Source organism: Aphis gossypii, chromosome 2 (assembly GCF_020184175.1).
Source record: "Aphis gossypii isolate Hap1 chromosome 2, ASM2018417v2, whole genome shotgun sequence".
Taxonomy (NCBI): domain Eukaryota; kingdom Metazoa; phylum Arthropoda; class Insecta; order Hemiptera; family Aphididae; genus Aphis; species Aphis gossypii.
The window spans coordinates 11630561-11653574 of NC_065531.1; the positions used below are offsets into that span (position 1 = coordinate 11630561).

Sequence of the window (23014 nt, forward strand, 5' to 3'; positions counted from 1 at the left end):
AAAAAAATGTTGGTGGCCTCCTTCTAGTTGGACATATGTCGTTTGTTGTAATCCAATCGATCATAATATTTTATACGGGCGCCCTGGGTAATGCATTGTCTCACGATATTGGGTGTCAATGTTTACTATATACGACACCAATACAACACTATCAGATTTTGGCATTGTATTGAGTTACACGCTGCTGAAAATCACTGGGGCCACTTGTTACTATCGAGTTTGTTTAAGTTTAAATGACAATATTCAATACTTTTTCAAATAAAATAATTTAATTACTAAACTTTATAAGAAATACATTGTTAATCTTTAATACAATTAGTTTATCTCCTGAATACTATATAATATTAATTATTAAAATTATGAGCTTTAAAGTGAAATTAAGAATGTAAAACAATTAATGTTATGCTTATAATTATTTTTAATCTGTTTTTCAATGTTCAATCGTAAAATTGAATGATTGATGGTTTATAAAAATTTCTTAAATGGTTGAATAAATAAAGTAATTAATATAAATGGTCTTTATGAAAAATATATTTAAAAATAAACTTGAATCATTCCTGGTCGAATAGGACCTGAGAAATCGGACCAAAAATATAAAACAGGATTAGTAAGCTACAGAACAAAAGACATTTCCCCTTTACATGCACGTATATAAATTATTATTATACAAAATATGAGATGGATGCGGGTTTATATTATACAAGAGCAAATATCCCGGCGTAACGTTTACTTTCAAGAATATATTATAACTTATAAGTATTGAATTTAACATGACGTAGGCCTTATGAAAAAATCTATGTTCAAACAAAAAAAAAACCGACGATTTAATGCTTAAACAAAACCATCCATTAACGTTAATATTTTCTGTACTTCACCAAATTTATCAACTTACATTTAGTTTTTAATAACGCGTTTATTCTTTTTATAATTTTACCATTTTATTTCGTGGAGGAATCTGAACACATTACAATGAACTTTTTTTTCATTATGAATGTATTTTTTTTTCAATTGGTTTTTTTAATAATTTAATAGTCACTATTAGCAAATTTAATACCTATTAATATTGCAGGTAGATTTTAAGTCAACATTTAAACAAAACTATTACACTGCAATTTTATATTTTTCAAAATTATTTTTTCTTTTAAACTGTTAAAGAAAAACCAACATTACCACCTGCTGTGTAGCTATTTATATATATATATATATATATATATATACTCGTTGAGTGCAAAAAATAAGTTCGTTGTGTTTAGACGGGAAATAAAATCCCTGAAAATATTTTTGGAGACAATCACAAAACGGTAGAGTGGGGAGGCAGTGTATACCTAATGACTGTCGCGAGTTTACTGCACCAAGAGAGGGCAAAAACTTAAACGCGCTAAAAGTTTGTGTCAAGAGGACGAGGTAGAATATTTGACGGGGAATAATGAAGCCATCGTCTAAATTGCTTCATTTTTTCTGATGATATTTTTTATTTCTCAAAACAATTATAACTACTCCCTAATCAAACAGATAAAACAAATAAATATATGGCTTAAAACACATCTAATCATACTAATGTATTTGTTAAGTTATTTTTATTTGTATACAATGTAATTACTAAGAATACTTTTTCAAGCTAACGTAGAGAATGTATAACTTTTAGCTGTCTCAATAGTTTGTATAGTATAAAATTATTCTATATTTCTACTTTAATTTCAAGTAGTACTATATAATGTATTTCATTATAGAATCTATTACCCTTTAGAGTTTTCTTCATCAATTTATTAATTTACACCATCATATAGAATTTTATTCATCTAATTTAGAATATATAATAAAATTATAATTTTACTTAATATAACTTATTATGTAACAAAAATGTATAACCATAATCAGCTGATAAATCGATTATAATATATTTTACATTTCATATATTTAATGGCACATATAAAATATTGACAGACTATTGACTGCTTCTGAGATACTAAATAATAATAATTTTTTTTTTTAACTGGACACATGGAAATTATTTACGTTAGTAAATGTAACAATTTATAGTTAATTAATGGAGATTAGTTTTACATTTTGTCCCAAGCACTACACGTTCATGCGGAAGAGAAATCTGCACTTGTGAAAATGTGCATATCGTTTATATACATATACGTACATAATTGGACGGGGAAGTGGATCATCGGACGTGATTAACACTACCCGGTCATATACGTACTCGCGACCATTATCGTCATGCAAAATGTGTATCGGTCCAATTATCGTCGAATTTTTTATTTAGTATTTTGGAACGACACCAAATGGAGTGTAGCAATTGAAATGTACATACATATATATAGATAGATAGAGGAGAGCAGATATAGAAAGGAAAAAAACTGCTCTAGTTTCATATACATATATGTTTATACACGCCCAGTGTACACGCATATAATAATATTGTTATATAAATGGTCGCAAGCGTATGATAATATTTATCGGGCGCCGGTCCAAGGATTTAGTGGCCCCCGGGAGTTTCAACCGACAGTGTTGAGTAATATTATTTTGTATGCTCCATGGCCGCTGAGTACAGGGAAATCCAAATACTGTACAGCCGGTTCTAATAAGTATAATGATGGTTTTTGATGTTTTGGAAAATTAATAATTTGTATTGAACATTATATCCCCTTGTGTAATAATAATTCATGAAATTGTTATTATTGTAAGCTTATTATTATTTTTAATGTGCAACTGCCAAGTTACAATTATTTTCGATTAAATACATTTATGCAAATTTTATCAACAAACAAGGTTAGAACTTTTTAAAATTGATTAAAATAAAAAAAATAGATCGGAAACTATTATAAAATATCTATTTGGTAACAAATACCAATTTGATGTAATATAAATTATCAATTTTAATGAATATTTCAAGCCGGAAACCATAATTAAAATCATAATTCCATGAAATTATTTTTCTCAGTGATATTTTTGTTAAAACCAATGTGACATCGATAAACAGATGCAATACATAATAGATGTCATGTTCTTTAAGTCGTCGTACATTATAGTGAGCTTTCTTTGAACCCATCATAGTCTTATTCAGATACCATAATAATAATATACATAATTTTTGTCTGAAACTAATGTTAAAAACACACGTTAAAAATTGCATTAACCACGTAAATAAGTTCTGCAATCGTAAAATCAAGTATGTATTTGTATACAATACGCAATTATAGTATACAAAATAAATATTTTTGCATTTCCTCGTTACAATACATTATAAGTAAAAGAAAGAACAATATAGATAGGTGAACCAATCGTACAATCGCCAATATTTTTATCGCCTTCCGCAACAGTAAATTAAAAGTAACTCGGACGGCGCACTCGTGTAAAATATATCATGCTCGCGCTGGTGGTACAAAATCGTGGTCATGAACCAGTTTTTGCGCTACCGCGCCCGGTCAAGAGTTCAGATCAGCGTCGCGGGCGCGCCTCGCGCCAGTGTACCGACCGCGCCCTGTTCACCGCAGCCTTACAACAGAAATACAGCGCGCGCGCGTGTTTATATTATATTATATTATATATTTACGTATGAGGAAACTGTCAATTGTTTTCTAACAATAGGTCGTCCACAGACGGAAAAGGTACATGACGATTGCGTTCTAAGCGAATAACACCTACGCCGCATGCCTGCATACTCCCTCGCTCGTTAGACTTCGATAACACACCACGACGCGAACGATGTAAAGCACACATGTATAATATTGCATTGTGATTTTCACCACGTTGTAACGCGTGCACTGTAAGTTCTACGTCTGACTAAAATCTGTGGAACATAATATAAAACCACAAAAATCTGTTCTCTATAGTACATTTACTGTTGGCTCGCTTGTCCGTCGATGGTAATTCTTTTCCAAACTATAAAATTTAATGTATATTAAATATATCTCTTAGTGGATAAAACTCTGACGTGTTGAGTATGTTTTATGGTAAACATTTGCCAATATGCTTACTACACTTAAAGCTGCCGTTTTGTCTTCTATTATGAAGTTTTATACTAGCGCGTGTCGTTAAATTGATTTGCTCATTTCTTTCCGCTCATTGTTCAAATAGTTTCACCTTCTTTTATTGTATATTCAATCGTCACGAATACTTATGTATAGGCGTGCAGTTCAAAATGAATAAAATATAATGTTTGCAAACTATATAATACGATAACTACTGAAACATTTTAATTGCTTACGGCCATCAGCTGCTTTCATAAGTAGATATTATACAACCATAAATAGCCCTGACGATGATAGCTAGGATTTGTTCCAAAATACTGATTTTCAAAAAAAAAAAAAATTATACCTCATATGGCAGCTGCGAATTCATGTCCCTACCTTAGCTGTCATTAAACTGACATATAGTAGGCTCCTCTCAAGTGGTGCGTACCGAATTTTGGAATATTTTATTTTCAATAATAATAAAAATAATAACTATATGCGTGTTGAATAGCCGGCGTAATCATTGAAGTGTGAACCCCGAGAATCGATCCCGGCATTATGCATGTGGATTGTGGGGTGTGGAAATTTGATTTCTTTGTGTGTCCAGTTGCCATGCCCCTCTCTTTCACTGTTATGAATTTGAAAAGAAGACGAAGAAAAAACTTCACCCCACTCCTTTATACAGTGTTGACCCGAGTAATTTTCTTACTCGCCTCATAACAACAATAGATGCTTTACTGCTTGAATATCATAATACTGACCGTGTTGTGCTGTAGACATGGTGGGTATAGGTACCCTCTAATCGCTTTACAACAGAGCAGATGCATTTATACATATTATTTTCTACATGATTATTCTTTAAAAAAAACACCTACTTTTTGAGTGTGTACTTGAATTTTTCAATCTACTCCATTCTTTATCGAAGATTGAAATCTTTCAAGTTGTATTCCAGTAGGTAGAAAAACGGTTTTTCCTCTATTTAATTTCTAACGGTATTTTATATGCAAACAAATTTAGGGTGGTAAAACAAAAGTGTTTGTCGTTTGCTAGTCGATTATTCATTTTACATATATACATAGCTTTTGTATGGAAGGAGAATTAAAAAAATACGCTGAATATGTCACTTACAATACATATTTAAAAACAGTCCACTTAAAACACTATGAATTTCAAGTCCCTCCTAAGTAAAACAAAAATGCGTGTACATAATTCTCTTTGTTCTCAGATTTCAACTCATTTACTTGAAATTTAAACTTAAATGGAGTATAAAACTTATTTTATTTAGGTTAATTGATTAAAATTACAATAAAATAGCACCATTATATTGTTAAGGAGTCATGCGCTTAGTATATATATATATTATGATATAGACCAAAATCCAGAAAAAAAAGTTTCACGTATTCAAATTGTAAAAATCATAACAACACTAATAAAGTATGACCGAATAAATTTTAAATATTACAATTATTAAAGATGTACTAGGTAAATGTGTAAAATACAAAAATGTGTAGCTACTTTATTAATTTGATTATTTCAAAAAAATTTTATTCATATTTTAGTAAGTAGAAATCGCAAAAATTGTTTCACTATACAAATTATTAGCTTGAATATATCAAAAAAAATTAAATGTATAGTTTGTATTTGTGTGTGTGTGTGTGTGTGTGTGTGTGTGTGTAATTGTTTATGATACTTATAACATCCCTTCAGGGGGTATAATATTTAATAGTCAATGGCTATTAATTTTTCCCGACAAACGTTATTTTATTTGATAGATGTCTGTGCCCAATCATCTGTAAAATATCAGAAGAGCCTTTATGAAATCAAAATGAATTTCATACCTGGGCGTATACCACCCCATGCTGTGCATCTTATGTTAACCAAAATCCACCTTTATGCACAATGCACATATCGATTTATTCACTTGAAGTGCCGTGCAAACTGGTGGCTGTTGTTTCTTTTGTGTTGCACGATGCAATGTAAAAAAGAATTTGTCAAGTATTTTTATTGGTATTTTTCAAAAGGGAAAACGCAACGCTGATAATATTTTATATTCGGTTAAAAATATTTATTGTGGAAAAATAACCGATTATTCTTTCTAGCATACTACTCAAACTATATGTATAGTGCATATACGAGTGTATGTATCCTAAATATGTAAAAATATGTGTGTGTATGTGTTTGTGTATGTGGCCGCATACTGATATTACTGCCTTAGGGGCCCGTTGTGCTACTTTTCATGTTCAAATGTGGTTCCCCGTTTTCTCTATCGCCCCGCAACGAACCTGCAAATAGTTTGAAACAACCAATATAATTTCCCAAACACAAAAAAATAAATAGTTTTTTATGTATAAACTAAAAATTGATAAGTAATCACTTCCAATCGTATACCGATAATAAGCTAAAACATGCTTTACGTACCTATACAATTTATTTTTATTTTTTTTTTACTTTTTTTTTAGTTTTCTGAACAAGCTGTTCTAAATATTCAAATAATATGATTTTTCAATTATGTTGTTAAATTTGCATTTTACTCGCATATTTCAGTAAACCTTTTAAAAATACTAGCAATATATAACTAATTATTTTAAATATAATATTTAAAATAAATAATAATTTAAAATTTATTTTTTCAAAAATAATTTTGTTTAATATTATAATATACCTACATATTATAAAAGTAAATTTAAAAAAATTGTATTTAGCATTATTATAGTTTTTTTTTTATCCTTTTAACCCCTTTCTTATACATAGTTATTTTGTGTTGTATAATTCTTCCGTATCATGTTGGTCTTGCAATATCACTACATGTCTGCATGTAATCCAAATTGTCTAGAAATCCCTTAGGGTAGGAAAAGGTTTCGTTTAACATCCAACAAACAGTTTTTGTAATTCATCACAAATGAAGAAACATTGCGAAATTTTTTAGTAGGTATAAAGTATTGAATACATTATTAACTATGGTTAGGTTTGTAATATTAATTTAAACAATTACTTAATCTTAATCTGGTATTGGTATATAACTTTGTAAAAATGTTTATTTAAAAAAAAAAACTTGATAAAATAATTAATTCTCATTAAATGGTTCTATTCATTGGTTCCACCGATAGTTTCAACGCCTTTATAATATAATACCAGGTGTTTTAATAGCATTAAAATTCTGTTTTCTTTCCTAATTAAAAGCTAATATTTGTCTTCATTAAAATTAATTCTATTTTTCTTAATTAGATATAAAATACATTTTTGTATTATACTAGAGATTATAGGAAGCATATTTTTTGATTTGTGATTTACTCATGATATTTTTTCATTCCTATAATTTCCGTTTATCAATTATAATTTAACCACAATATTATAAATTTGTTTTCATTTATTATTACAAAAGCTTTTTAGATAGATAAATACCTACTATTATTTTTGAATTGCTATTTTAAATAATTTGAGTTTATGTCAAATATTAAATTAAATACCTATTATTTCATATTTTAATTTCCCGAAAGAAAGAAGAACAATGTTTGTGAATAAACTTTATTAGTAATAATATGTAAACGTATTTCATCACTTTACGACTCGAAAATAAAATAAATTTTCTTTTTTTACTGACATATAAAGGAAAGGTTTACGTTCTGAATTTGACGAATTTACGGGCGCGTCGAGGCAAATATGTGGCCTTTGCGAAAGGGGTCCGTTTATAAATCACCACATTGACAAGGATACGTATAGAATGCCGGCGTGGTATTTAGCCCATTAACGCACATTCTCTCTACTCAGCTCGAAAATAAATGTGTCTCGTCGATAAAGCTGAAAGGATGAGTAAGATAAAGATATATCTTCTAAAACTGTTAAACTTAAATGCTTATAGATAGCGCTTCATATAGTAATATATTTTATTTTAATACTACGTATAACTTAAGGTCCTCAAAAGTTAGTTTAAATTAATTTTAAATTATAATATTATGAAAAGTAAAATAAATGTTAATAGTTCATTTATTTAAAAAATATGATTTGTGTATAATTACCTATGGTGTAACGGTTTATGTATTATAACTTATATAATTATAGATATGCCAAAAAATACGACATACCTAAATTGATCGTTTAATTACCTACTTTTATAGTACATGATGACACATAATACATTATAAAATAGTAAAGTATAATTTTGATTTAAGTTTCCAAGATGAATTCATATACAAGTTCAATTAAAATTCCTGACCCTTGGGTAATATACATTTTCTTTTGTGTGACATATTTTATAATTTATTATTCTATGCTAGAAATTATGATTTTTACATTGTTCTGACAATCTAACCATATTTCAAAGTACTTTGGACTTATTCTGTTTAATGCAATTTTATAACTAATGAAAAAAATACGTTTGCGTAATATTATTTTCTTAAAAATAATCGTGCTAAAACAAAAACGAACGGCCTATTGTTTTCGGTAAGTCTTAGTGTCTGCATGTGCATGCGCTGTTAAGTGGGCATTAATTCACCTGTCGTATTCAAATCTGCATGACAACAGGACGCATCCTACGTATTCATCCCACACAAATAACTAGGTAACAAACAAAAAAAAATTGTAAATAAGTGAATATCACTGTAGGGTCAGTAGACGAGTGTTACGAATGATCATTTTGTTTGTCTAATTATGTATTCTGTTTGAATTACAAATATAAAAAGACAAACGAAAACTACCAAAAAATAGGAGCTGAAATAGAACAATGAATCAAAGTGTGGGGTTTTGTCGGGTGTGTGTGTTTAAAGAAATGTACCCAGGAATTTCGAAGACCAGCTGTCAACTCGCTGAGACTTGTCCACATGTCAGCACTTAAGCTAGACAAATTGTTGTACGACGACACATTCGAGTTTTTATTTGTTTTGAATACACGGATCTAGGTTATCGGATATATAAAAAAAAAATAAAAATAAAGTTTAAACCTATCTATGACATACTCGTGGTATCTCAGATTTGATTTTTTTTTAAATTTGTCTTTAACATAATATTGTTTTATTTTTTTTTTAACTAAATCACTACTTGACTAATTTGAATTACTTTTTATTAATTGGAATTTAAAGATTTTTGAAAATTTGTTATATTTATCTGAAGTTAGAACATCGTATATATTATAGTGTGTAAGGGGTCATGCTAAAAACTAAGTAATATAAGTGCTGGAAATGATATTTGAAAGTAATATGGCCTATATATACTTTATAATTCTGGTTTGGTAGTTTTGAATTCTATTTTGCTTACTCACATATACTTAAATGCATCTGCCAAGCTATGGAAATCTGTGGGAAAAATCGAAATCCCTAAGGAACATAAAAATAAAGGGAGAGGGAGTATAAACCCCATAAATGGATTACAGCGTTTAGAGCGTGCTTTGCACCAAACCAATAATCGAATAAAGATGTATCGTGGTCGGGGTGTCGATACTCTCAGGATATCCAAAAGGGACGGCTAACCCCTGTCAAATATTATTCCATTAAACGTTTATAGGGTAGCTAGCACTCATCATACTTAGTCGGTGATACCTATAAATGACAAAAACTATGAACTTGCTAGGCAGTATTCTATAAGCGACGCATGTCCATAATATACAAAAGTGCATATACAGGTTTTTAAACTCCGGACTATCTTTGTGCAAATAATAATATATATATAATAGGTATACGTTTTTATTCCTTCTGTTTTTTTTAATTATTTTCATTATCGTGTGAACTGATAATGATTTAATAGAACGTGAGAATGAGTACTTTTCTGTTTTGGACTTAATATTTAAAAAAAAAACCGTTGCTGTTGTTGCGGGAACATGTGCGGTAATTTTTAAACTCGCCGCATGATACGCCGTCGTTGTGCGCTGATGTCCCCTTTTGCACTTGCTTACATTTTAACAAGTGCTCGTCATTAAACCGCTGGCCGCCCCGTGCTTTTTGATGCGTGTCGTGGGAAGTATGGATACACCCTTTAGCATATATATATACTCTCGCGGTCCATCTGGCCATGGATTTTACACATCCCCTATGGTTTTAAACTGATTTAATGTTTTTTTATTACACGCGCGCAGTATGTCGTTTTTTTAGGATCGGTAATTTTTTTTATTACGAAGCCTATTCAATTCGATCGCCTGGACGTTTGTCATCAAATTTGAATTATATATAGGGGACAGAAGTTATTCAAAAAAGTTATACCCTTTGAAACTTGATTCCTCAAAACTAATTTTTTGTTTTTTCATAAGTATAAGTTGCTTTAGCGTATCCTCTTTAGAAAAATTGGTTTACTTTGCATTGTACACAAACATGTAAAATAATTATAAACTATTGATGTATTATTTTCAGTTAAATGTAATAAATTGTATAAGTAAATGTATTGCTAGTTAGTATTTATGTTAATCTATTAAAGTAAAAAATATAATTTGTATATTGTGTGCCGCACTGCCGCTATAATTTACTTTGTATTCTAAACTTGAACATTACATAATATATAACGATGATTTTATTTATTAGTATTCATCTTAATTTATGGAAAATAAACTGTATGTCCAATTTCCATTCAAAAGTCTTTAATTTGTTATTAAAGAAGGCCTGTTGAGTAACCGAGAAGGGGTTATAAGTATTGCCGGAAATAACAAGATATTTTCGTACATTTATTGAGGTGGGAGTAAAGGATTTTTGCTACGTATGAAATTCACATCGTATATAACAACTGTAGGTGGTTTATTTTCAACAAAAAAAAAACCATTGAGCACGCGAACCTTTCTTACCCTTTTTTACACCTTATCCTCTATGTTTGTCATTACTTTTATATATATTTTAGTATATAAATGATAAAAAATAATATTTCTATACCTACATATTTACAAAAAAAAAATATATCAGATTTTAAATTCCTAATGTATCTTGATAGCATACTAGATAAACTTTATTTTAAATAAGTATTATTTGTTTTTAGCTTTCCACGTTTTTTATTGGTTTTATTTTTACTTTGTTTCAGGTAAAAACCATATACTTATTTGACAATCTTGTGCAACCGGTGTTGTGAGTATGTAAATTCGAGACAAACGCTGTTCTGGTAAGTGGTACACGCAGCAGTCCTCCGGCACAGACAACCGGTTTATCCAGAGCAACGGAAAACGCCAATATCATTATTTTTTTTTTCCTTAATAAATCGCTTCCACTACTATTATATACGTTTTCATTGCAACACGCTATTCACTTAAAATATTATTTTAGAACAGTTTTACGAATAAGTCGACTTTATAGTTATGGTAATGTTTCATGCATGAACATTATAATTGTATTATTTAATAACTCCTCGTGTATTAAATAATAATACTAAACTAACATATTTTTCCTTTACATTTTCACGTTTTTCATTAATAAGCATAATAAATAATTTTAATATAATGATTAGAAAGTTTTATCGTGTATAAAATATGAAACTTTGAGTTCTACATTAAAAAATAAACTATTTATAATGTTTATATCATGTTGATGTAACTAAATGTCAATTTGTGAAGTAAAATACTTTGTAATAGGTATATAGAAAATAATAATTCAAAATTATTTTTTATCTCCGAAATCAGTAATATCTAAATTTTTTCTTCGATGAGTCGAAGAGAATAGTTGTAAAATTTTACTTTCATGTAGATTATAAATAAAATAATAATAAAAACAAAGAAATTTAAATATTTTGAATATAATTGTTCGTGGTTTTATTTATAACATTTTGATTAAATTTATTTAAAAATGGCTCATGGCTAGTAGATTATCGCCTAAAGTTGAGCACCACTGTTTCTTCATTCTATATTTTCTATATTTTCTAGAAATGCATTGTTATTGTTCAATTATTACAATATGTGTATTTTTTCATGTTATAGTAATCTGTTTGTCAACCTTTTTCGTGCATTTTTAAAAGGGTTGTGCATTGTTTTGTTGTCGAAAATTATAAAACCACTTTTCTTTGTTTTGTCTCTCTCTTCTTATTCCTCCTCGTTAATATACTATACCTACTTAGTTTTAAATCTCGTTAAGCCCTATGAAATATAATTATTTTTAAGGTAGTTTAAATAATAAGTATTTGCCCAGGACATTATTTCTGAACAATTTCATTTAATTACTGGCATGTATGTTTCTATCAAACAACATATTATAAAATATTTTATACCAACATCAAAAACTATATACGTATCCGCACTGTAAACATTCCTAAATATAACTATGACCTGTTTTGTGGAAAAAAAAACATTTTTTTGTGTGTAAGTTTAGTTAATATTTTGATAATTTAAAATCAGCATATCGTATGTAATAATTATAATAATATGATTTTTCACAATTTTATAAAATACATAATATAGATTCTTAGATTTTAGTTATTTTGGAGATATAAACAGATTATTTAACAAGTATATGTTTGTAATCCTTTGATGTCTACTGTATTTACATAATGAAATAATTTCATGTAATTTATCAATATTTAAAAGTTGTACATTGTGTTCATTCACTTTTATTTATTAGTTACAGCTATTAATGAAAACGTGATTGGGATAAATTTAAACTTCAAGTATAATTAAAAAACAACAATAGAACCGATAATACTATAGAAATCTAAGAATTCTTTAAATTTCACACCAACATCAATTTATTAATCCCTAGAGGTTTCGCTTGCTGTTTAAACGTATACATAGTATATTTTTTACATTGATCAGATAATCTTGCCAGTTATCGACTTTAGGCACGTTCTCTAACCCCAACTTATTATCTATTATAAAAATAGCCATTCATTGATTAACAAATCGTAATTTATTTGGAATGGAATAGAAATCAGGACAGTTCACAGTTGAACGTATAGGTTAAAACGATTTAAAATATTTTATGACTGTTTTTAAATAAAACAACAAACATTAAATAATATATTCAATTATGTCATATTGTGCCCAATGCCCATAAATTATTATTATCCTTTATTGATTATTTCAAATATATTATTTGAGATTATGATACTTTTGAAAACAATCGTAAAATATTACTCCAAAAAAAAAAAAAAAAATGTTAAGTTAAATATTACGAGGTATTATTATGTATAAAAAAAAAATAAAACTATTTCAATGTATAATTACTTTATTTGTAAAACTCAACATGGTTTATTGTAATAAATATATATCATACTTAGAATAAAAATATACAATGCTTAGAAATTTCTGTAAATACTAGCACATGAGAAACAACAATGATCTATTAAACATACATCAGTTTACCATCATAGACTTTTCTATCACTAAATCAGATATCATTCTTATAAGTTATAACGGTGCTGCTGGTCTCATAATTGTTTTGCAACGTTCATTTTCATCTATTTTGTGTTTGCTTAGTCATGACCATGAGTTTATTCTATCGTTATATTTATTTTTTTCATTTCGTCCGTCCTAAACATTATTTAACAACATTTTAGCCTACTTTTCTAATATTAAATCATCATATTCGGTCCATCACCAGGACAATGACACGACAAATGTTCTATTATTCTATACTTTTTTTTTTGTGTACACATTTTTTGGAGATAAAAATACATCAGTGCGAAAAATACAAATATCATAACTGTTAGTTTGTTTCCATATTTTTTGTACATAAAAAAAAATAATAAAAAATATGCACCAAAAATAAACTGTTAGGTTTATACTAACTTGCATTTCGATGTATTGCATATTTTCTTTAAAAAATCATTATTTTAATTTGATATCATTGTTCAAGTATTTCATAAAATAATTTGAAGTTTTCGCTTTACATACAAAATGTTCATACACGTAATCTAATTATAATGATCATAATATTTTTAAATCATCTGTAAAATTGTTTTTTAACAGTTTTCAACAAGATAATTCATTTTATCTTTAAAATAATCGGTACAATACGAGTGTACGTTGATTATGTGAACTTGAAAGCGCTATCTTCACTGTATAGAATTTAACTCTGCGTTCACGCTCGAAAGTGTGTTATGTATATTTGGATGATACCATCCAATTCAGACAGTGCCCGGTAGACCATGAAGGCCACTGTTATAAGCAGATGTTTTTGCTGAAAGGAAAACGTACATCGTCATAATCGTCATAATAATAATTACTAGATGATTATATTATATGCATTCTGAATGCGTTTTGAACCATAGAACAACGGTAAATAGAAGGGAGTGGTGAACGAAATCTATTAGGTCGGATTTTCCCCCTAAAATTTGATTAATGAGACTAATGAAACAATCTACGAACATAGTTTATATTTTTTGGTTAGTCATCCAATAGATCGATATATCTCTTCAATTCTAGATGATTTTTTTTTTTGTAAACCTGTACATTTTCAAACTAAAAAAAATAGTGGTGTAATTATTTAGAACATTTTATTGCCATTTAACTAACTAATTTAGAAAAAATGTAATTTTAAATCTTAATAATATATTATTATTATTTATAAATATATTAAAACGAATATCACTTTAAATTTAAATTTTTAAGTATAGTACCTATTTAAGGGATTTATGATAAAAATTAAAAATATATATCCATTATAAATACACTAATAACTAATAACTAAACAGTTTGCTTATTTTTTAATATAACAATAAGAGTTCGGCAAAATCAAACACATCTGCCACATGAGTAAACACAAATCGCAAAACTCGCTAGAATCTACCCCAAGCCACAGCATACGTGCTCGTTTAATTTTTATAAAGGTTCTAAGGGTATACATGTTGTTAAATATTTTATTCGTAATTACTATGTCGGGAATGACTTTTGAGATTCTTTTTCGCCCTTCTCGAGAGTAGGAGGGTTGTGTTTGAGTTATTAATTTTTTTTTTTTGTATTCACATTCCTCTCCAAAATAAAAACCCGCCCACCACCCTTAGGGCGCAATTAAGATTCCTGGGTGACTGTGAGCGAGGCCCGGACAAAAAGGGCGGAATCTCAAATCATGTTGAACAGAAAAAAAAACTTCAAAACACGCAGTATAACTGAAGTGGATGTCAAAATATGAATGCTGGCGGTTCAATTTTAATTGTGACAGTGGGGGTTATTTGGAAAGTTTTAATTTCGAACTACTATAAAAGTCAAAAAGATTATCATTGTTATTGTTTTCACACTTAAATATTCATCTTGTGTTTTTGGATGACAACTTTATTATAAAGAGCGGGGGGTGATGATATTTAAAAAATGTCCCGTTACACTATTTATATCGGAGATCATGCAATATTATTTTAACAATAGTCAAAACCCACTACCGTTGAAATTTGCATACCTTTTAACTATTTCTCATTTTGTATATATGTTATTAGTTTACGTCGTTATTGTATATATCATACCAACGTTTTTTATTCAGTATACTCTCTATGTTTTGCTTATTGGTTGAATTATTTTAATCATAAAGAATGCATCATTTTAATAATTCAATATATATATGTATTATATATAAGTATGTATTTTTAAACAAACATTTTACCAACCGACAAATATTAAAATAGGGTTAACATCTGCTGTAATTCAAGTATTACAATGTTTTATCGAATCGCATATCCGGCCTAGTTTTATACATTCAAATTTAATTCACCAATTTCTTCTTCAACAAACGATTCGAGCCGTGTTTAATAATAATTGCTAATGCTGGAAAATCTCATTATACGAAGTTTTACTCTGCAGATGATATTATAAGTACATCGGTACAAGTCCAAAGAAAATGTAAAACGCTTTAAAACTGGTATTGGTAGTTTTATGTTCGGAGTAACCTTTAAGTAACATTGGAATCGTATGTAGTTTTTTATTGTAGTGTGTATAATTATATAGTCGTCCGATCTGCCGATAGCTGCAGGTTTTGATATTATTTTTTTGGCTCCCGAGGCCCAAATCGTAAAATAAACCCCAACGTAGGACTATTATACAACGATGATGATGGAGTTTGAGTTTCTAGATATTCAAACAAAGTATACCGTGGCGGTGGGGGCGGGCTCACGAATAACAATAATTATCAATCCGTTTTGGTCATTTCATTACCGTCGGGGGGGTTGTTGTTAAAAGAAAGACGGAGAGAGTGAAAAAGCGCGAGGAGGTGGCATGAACCGCTGTCGTGGTGTTCAACAGGTGCTCGTCGTGTCATCGTCGTTATCGCGCGGGCTGGCGGCATGATGGGCGGCGGGCGTGAAACCGACTGGCCGCGCGTCGAAATAACCGCCCGGACAGATGTTTTACCGTGTTGCCGCCACCTGCCCTTCCGCGCCGGTCCGACCCGCGGGCCATCGGTGGTGGCGGCTCTGATTAATCGTGATGACCTCGAAAATCGTTACGAGAAATAGAAGAAGGTTCGGTCTACCTACATATACATTACATTATCGAGACCGAATCTAGGTAATATTATATATGGAAGATGATTTTTTTTTATTATATATATTTACTACCCATACCTCGTCCCGGAGACTCCGCGACCTGTACCTATAGAAACCGAACAAAAGAAAACCAGAAGAATCGGCGCGGCGAGTACAACTCATTACACGTTACCTATGTTTAATCATTGGTGCCGGAGAAGCGCCGTACCCATAAGGCGATGATACACACACACACACACACACACACACACAAATACTAATAACGTGTGATGGTGGTGACGACGTTCGGAAGAAAACGTTAATTAATTAATGTTGCACACGGATTGCCGAGGAAATCGCGTGGACGGTAAAAGCCGAAAGAGACCCGCCGGCAAGAATGCGATAATAATAATAGTATATAATATACGTAATGTTCGGTCCGTGCGAAAAACGATCATCTGTGCGTAATAGTGTCTTGCGCGTGCAAAACGCATAAATATTAATATTATTTTGTACGATTCCGTGCGCGTCTGCTGAGCCGTACGCGCGCTACATTATTATTATTGTTATCGCGCTCGTACAAATGTTGTCGCGTATTGACGTAAAACACACTCGCGTAGTCGCGTGTAACCTTTATGACATTCATCCCCCCACAAGGGTGTTTGCGCAGCCCGGGGGCGGTGAAGTGGCCTTTGTGGCCTCCACATTGCAAATCCCCTCGCGTTATGGTATATAATGTATATTGTAATATTTCGTATTATGTATACGCATCCACCGACACGAGACAAACCGTATATTATATACATATTATATTAAAATAATAATTCGTATATATAGTGGCTCACGCGTACGCGGACGACCGCTGTTTGTAGCGCGTATAATATATTATTTATGTCGTAGTATAGGTATAGTATAATAATAATAATATCAAAACCACACTCCGCACCCGTCGTCCGTCGACCGCGGTAACCCTTTTTGTTGCGGTGACTACCACTACGACTAACTACGTATATAGGTACGTTATATTCGAGTCGTGCGTGTGTGCGTGTCTCTCGTTACCTGTTGTCCTTTTCTCGTTCACATGTGCTCCGGCTGCCGAAGAATGTGTCGTCGCCTCATTATCGTCGTTGTCCACCGCGTTAACCATACATATACCGACTTGTGATAATAATTTGTATTATATTCACACTACATAGTCTGTCCGTGTGTGCGGCGCGCGTGTGTGATGACGAATTTGTAATGGCTCGCGATGGCAGCCGTGTGAAGACGATTCCGTTTCGTTCGTCGAATACGTTCACACGTCCTATGCTACCCGTAGTACCTATGCACGCACGCGTGTGTGTGTGTGCCACCGTAGCTGATTTGGTTACCTTCGTCTATTATGAATAACAATGAGCTTAAGAAATCGACTATCGGACACACGAAAAATACATGATAATAATATAACACGCGTATTGTGCGTGTATCTCGAAACATCAAGTAAAATGTCTATATAGCCCGCCGAAATACGAATCTGATCGAAAAAAAATTCATCGCGCAATACCGCGCCGTCGACGTGAGGCGTCGCGCGTAGACTATACCTACTCCTTTATCGTCTTACGGACACACCGCCGCCGCTTCAGCCGTTCATTATGCCTACACGTACGGAACGATCGATGTTAGTATAAGCGGTTCGTAGGTTCGACGTCGCGAGATCTTTTGTGTTTTTTACCGGGTTCGATTTACGCGGGATTCCTGCGTATTTAAATCACAATTACCTCTAATTGCCACGTTTTATCCTCTCTGCATTGATGTCATTATTGTTGTGTGTGTATTGTTCGTCCTACGACGCTTCTAATTTCAACGATATATTTTATGGTTATTATTTTTCTTCTTCGCGCAACTCTTTCTTATTACAATTCGATCGTTGTCGTAATGCCAGTCAAATTCGTCGTTGTGTCCCACATGCTACGGTCGTTTATCTTCTTCATTTTACTTCTGCATACAGCATACATAATATAATATTATTCTTTATTTATAAATTGTAATGTACATAATATGCCGTATGACGTATTAGTCACCGTTATACAATACCCGGCAAGATTTCTTAAACAGAAAATCCATAAAACAATATTATTTATTTAAATCGACCTGCGACTACAACATAATATCTATAAAAAGTTAATTTTATTTTTAATATTTTCTCGGCACGACGTGTTCAGAATAATTTTACTTCGCCTTAACGAATATTTTAGTGTCTACTTACATTTAAATACAATGAAGTTTTTTGTTTCCACAATGCTATTCAATGAAATGAAAAACGAAGCGAAATAAGTTCTTATTTTAGATGAATTATATGTTTTTCTCGGCCTATTATTTGGCATCATGCAATACGTATAGTAGCGTACTATTTGTTGTATGTTTGGTGGGGAGAGGGCTGTTTGTAAATAATTAAAATTGTGCCCTTTTCCCTTAGTTGGTAATGGATGGTTCTTCTAAAGTCTGTGACAGCTTGTGTATACACGCATGTTAGGGTTATAAGAATACAAAAAGGGTATTTTTTTCCTACCAAAGAGCTGTTGGCGTGCGATTGCGAAACAAAACTGTATCTAAATTATACGGTTGATGGTTGAACTCGTCTGGAACGAACGATAGTCTTCTTAAAAATAATTTAAAATATTCAAATGGTATATAATAAACTGTTGTGATTTTTTCCGACAAATGTTAGTTTAATGCTTCAATCGAGACAGATCGTGTATAAGTAATGGAAAATGATTTATTTACAGTTCCCACTGTAATTCCATTACCTATAACGAAAAAAAAAACCACGATACCATCAATGCATCGTTGTCTGTTCATCATAATATATAATCATTAAACCGATAAATTTCCCGGTTCATCGACAGTTTCGTCTCACCGTGTCCAGTCAACGATAACTAAATTGTCTATCTTTATCCCCTTGCCGCAATTCCATGTAAATAATTACGCCTGGCCATCCCCGAATGGGCATCACTCGTTTGCAGTATTTGCCTGCAATATATACGTGCCTACATTATTACCTGTGTATAAATTTAATGAACAAACCGTTCGTGTTTAAAATAATTTAAATTGATATGCTAGTTTAGATCAAGCATAATAATAATATAATAGATAAATACACGACTCTCTGAAGTCCGCACTCCTCTTATTTACTATTTATATCGTACAAATGAAATGAGTTTGATTTTATTATTAATTAATTTGTTCGGGCAAAACTCTCGCAAAACTTTATCAGTGAACGTTCTACGGTGGTTGCAAATTAAGTACATATAAAATCGTAACTGTTGGCCTAATATAAAACAAGCGATTTCGTAGAACATTATATGTGCGTGTTACCTACGTACCACATTCCGAAACGACGACACTCATTTCTCTTGATTACTATTTAATGTGCCGGCCGGCCGTTAGTCAGAATGATGCCTGTGGCTTACAATCGGGTTTTTGGCGCCACCCTCCACCCCTCCTCAACAAGGTCCAGTATAGTCAGTGAGTTTTTTATCTCCTACTAAACGCTCGCGTAAAACTCACGTTGTGTTAGCGGAACTGGCCCAGCGGGAGACTAACAATGATTTGTGTAATTCTTTTACACTAAAATTTAAACAAAAAATTATCTTCACTTGCGCACGAGCACATATATTTTTTCGATACGGTTACATATTTAAATTGTTTCTTATAATAGTATGTCAATGTATAATACTATACATATTTACTCATGAAGTCTTTGTTATTTTATCTGCAGGGTGGTCATGCCTGGGACAAGAAGGACTGACTGATACCAGAGAAGGTGAAGACATATCACTAAAATGTCGATTTAATGGACAATTGCCATCAACCGTTGCGGATACCCTATACTATTGGCTTAGGACTAACAAGCACAACCAAGACAATGTAGCAATTAAATCTACTCCGTTAGAAGGCAACTATAAGTATGTAGCAAATTTAAGAACTTTTTAGAATAATATATTGTTATTTTAATTAAAAAAATATCAATTCATTGAAATCTTCTTTTTTTAATATTAGTATTGTGTTGTTTAAATTCCATATTTAATGGATTATTGACGTTTATACATTATATCTAATCACGTTTTTTTTTTTTTAGACTCGATTTCCGTCCAGAATTAGGAATTTACGATTTACTGATTTCCAACTCAACGTATGAGAGGGATAACGGAAAATTTGAATGCAGATTGAAAGAAGCTGGTACTGGCCGAGAAATCCATTCACAGAGTTTTCAAATCACTGTATTAACACCACCTAGTCCCCCCCGTATTTCACCCGGAACTAATCCTGTGGCTACTGAGGGACGTGCGTTAGAGTTGTCTTGCACAAGTTCTGGTGGCAGTCCTGAACCTATTGTCAGATGGTATCGTGAAGGTGTTCGTGATCCCATTGAATCTGTGACACGAAGTGGTACCAACGCCAAGGAATCCATTACATCAGCTGTGTTGCAAGTGACACCAAGTCGTGAAGATGACGGTGCAGTGTATCGGTGCGTGGTATGGAACAGAGCTATGGTCGAAGGCACGAAGTTCGAAACTAGGACCACACTGAGTGTAAACTGTAAGTACTATCTATAAAGTTGTTTGAGATCTAAAAATAATTTCTTATGTGTTAAAGGCTAACGAAAAGCACGTGGCTTCTAAATATCTGAAAATAGTTTAATGTATCGATTTCATACTGATGCAGAGACATTATGTTTGAATGTAACACCCACACTTCATTGCAGGCCCTTTTAAAATAAGTGACGAGAGATTTATTTGGCATCTCGTTTAAACAATAAACCGATACCGCTTGATAGTTGGTGTTAGTTTATTGACGGTTCCTAATATAAGGAGTACCGTAGAATCTCTCCGATAATTCATTGTCGGTATTTATAAATTAAAGCGTATCGCTATAAACATCAATATTTGGATGATCAAAAACTGTGTAATATCGTATTTCCAATAATTCACTAATAATAATAATCACATTAATACCACCCATCAGTGAAACGTTTCTAAATCTAGCTAGAATGTAATAGAACATTTTAAGAATAATGCATATTTAAATATATCAAATAGTAGTTCAAAGTATCTGTCAGGTCATAGCTGTTTTGGTTTTTGTATTTTTCAAAAATGTTTATTGAAATTTAATCAAAATGTAATGACGCATGTAAGCTATAAGTTATTATTATTTCTAGTGCAAGTTTAGAGTTAAAAAATGTATTATAAAAATAATACGACCAAGATTTTAAGGGCATCTCAATAATTTCGTCATTTCAAGTATAGTTAGTAATATTTTATTTTCCAAATTGCCTGCTGTTTTAATACAATATTTTGAATTACGGGGGCTTTCTAAAATACTATTATTACCTTGATTTTCGTGATAATAATATTTTATATCTGTGTTTAATTTCTCTACGTGAAATCAGTTGTAGCCGCGACTTGTGTTAAACGTGTTTGCACGTATCAAAAATGTGTCCATGTGTCCTTTTAACGGTGGAATTTACGGTTTCAGACTACCCTCGCATCCAGATCGGACCGGATAACCCGCTTCGAGTGGAACGCGATGAGTCCATCACACTCCAATGTAACGTGGACGCCAAGCCGCGCGTCAACAACGTACGGTGGATGCGCGACGACCGATTCATTGCCACGTCTTTCACACACGTCATCCAAAAAGTGACGACACAGGACGCGGGCACGTACACTTGCATGGCTGACAACGGGCTGGGACAGACTCGCGAGGCAGAGCTGGTGTTGGACGTGCAGTACCCGCCCATGGTAACAGTGGACGTTGGCCCAGGGGCGGCCAGGCAACGCGAGGCCGAAGAGGGAGACGGAATCACAATCCAATGCAACGTTTCCGCCAACCCTGCGCCGATATCCATCGAGTGGATCCGGGAAGGGCGTCCCGACTTCCGGCAATCCGGTGACGTGCTCCGCATACCCAAAGTGACTGCTGACTCGGGTGGTGTTTATACGTGTCGTGCCATCAACATACTCTACACGTCGTCGTTGTCTCGGCAGCGCATCAACCGTATCGGAAATGCATCACTCACGCTTCTCGTCCGACACCGTCCCGGCGTGGCCCGTATCACTCCCGACCGACCAGTGGCCACCGAGGGCACTGGAGTGACGCTCACGTGTTCAGCGTCCCCGCCCGGCTGGCCGACACCGCAGTACAAGTGGTGGCGCGAGTTTGATTCCGCTGATCCGTCCACCAGCGCCACGATACTGTCCACCGGTCCGAAATACACCATACCGTCCGTGCACTTGGGCAGTGAGGGCCGGTACAGGTGTCAGGCGATCAACGAAATGGGCTCCGGCGACGCGTCTTCGGTGTTGCTCACCGTCCACCATGCCCCGAAGTTCATCACCAAACTGCAACCGCACGTCACCAGGCGCGCGTCGGACATCGGCTTCTCGGCCATATGCGCCGCGCAAGGAAAACCCAAGCCCGCGGTCACTTGGTACAAGGATGGCAAGGAAGTGCTGCCCGATTGGTTCGACGTGAGCACCGACGAGACTGATAACAGCAACGGAGTAACCACCGTGCACAGTACGCTCAAGTTCCACGGCAAGGAGAGACCTCGAGGTAACCAGCTGGTGCCGTCGGACCGAGGAGTGTACGCCTGCGCGTTCGAAAACGATGTTAAGAAAGTAGAGTCCAGCATGCTTCTCAGAATCGAACGTAAGTTGTAGTTTTATAGTCGG

At 32.7% G+C, this 23014-nt stretch overlaps 1 protein-coding gene across 3 annotated transcripts in view; it reads left to right on the forward strand.

Moving 5' to 3' along the window:
• The window catches only part of LOC114127289 (hemicentin-2), a 50467-nt gene that overhangs the window by 21303 nt on the left and 6150 nt on the right, over positions 1 to 23014 (forward strand). For all 3 annotated transcript variants that reach the window (XM_027991481.2, XM_027991482.2, XM_027991483.2), the window contains exons 2-4: positions 20059 to 20245; positions 20419 to 20879; positions 21816 to 22991. In XM_027991481.2, the coding sequence (XP_027847282.1) occupies positions 20059 to 20245; positions 20419 to 20879; positions 21816 to 22991 (1824 nt within the window). The remainder of the gene's footprint in view (positions 1 to 20058; positions 20246 to 20418; positions 20880 to 21815; positions 22992 to 23014) is intronic.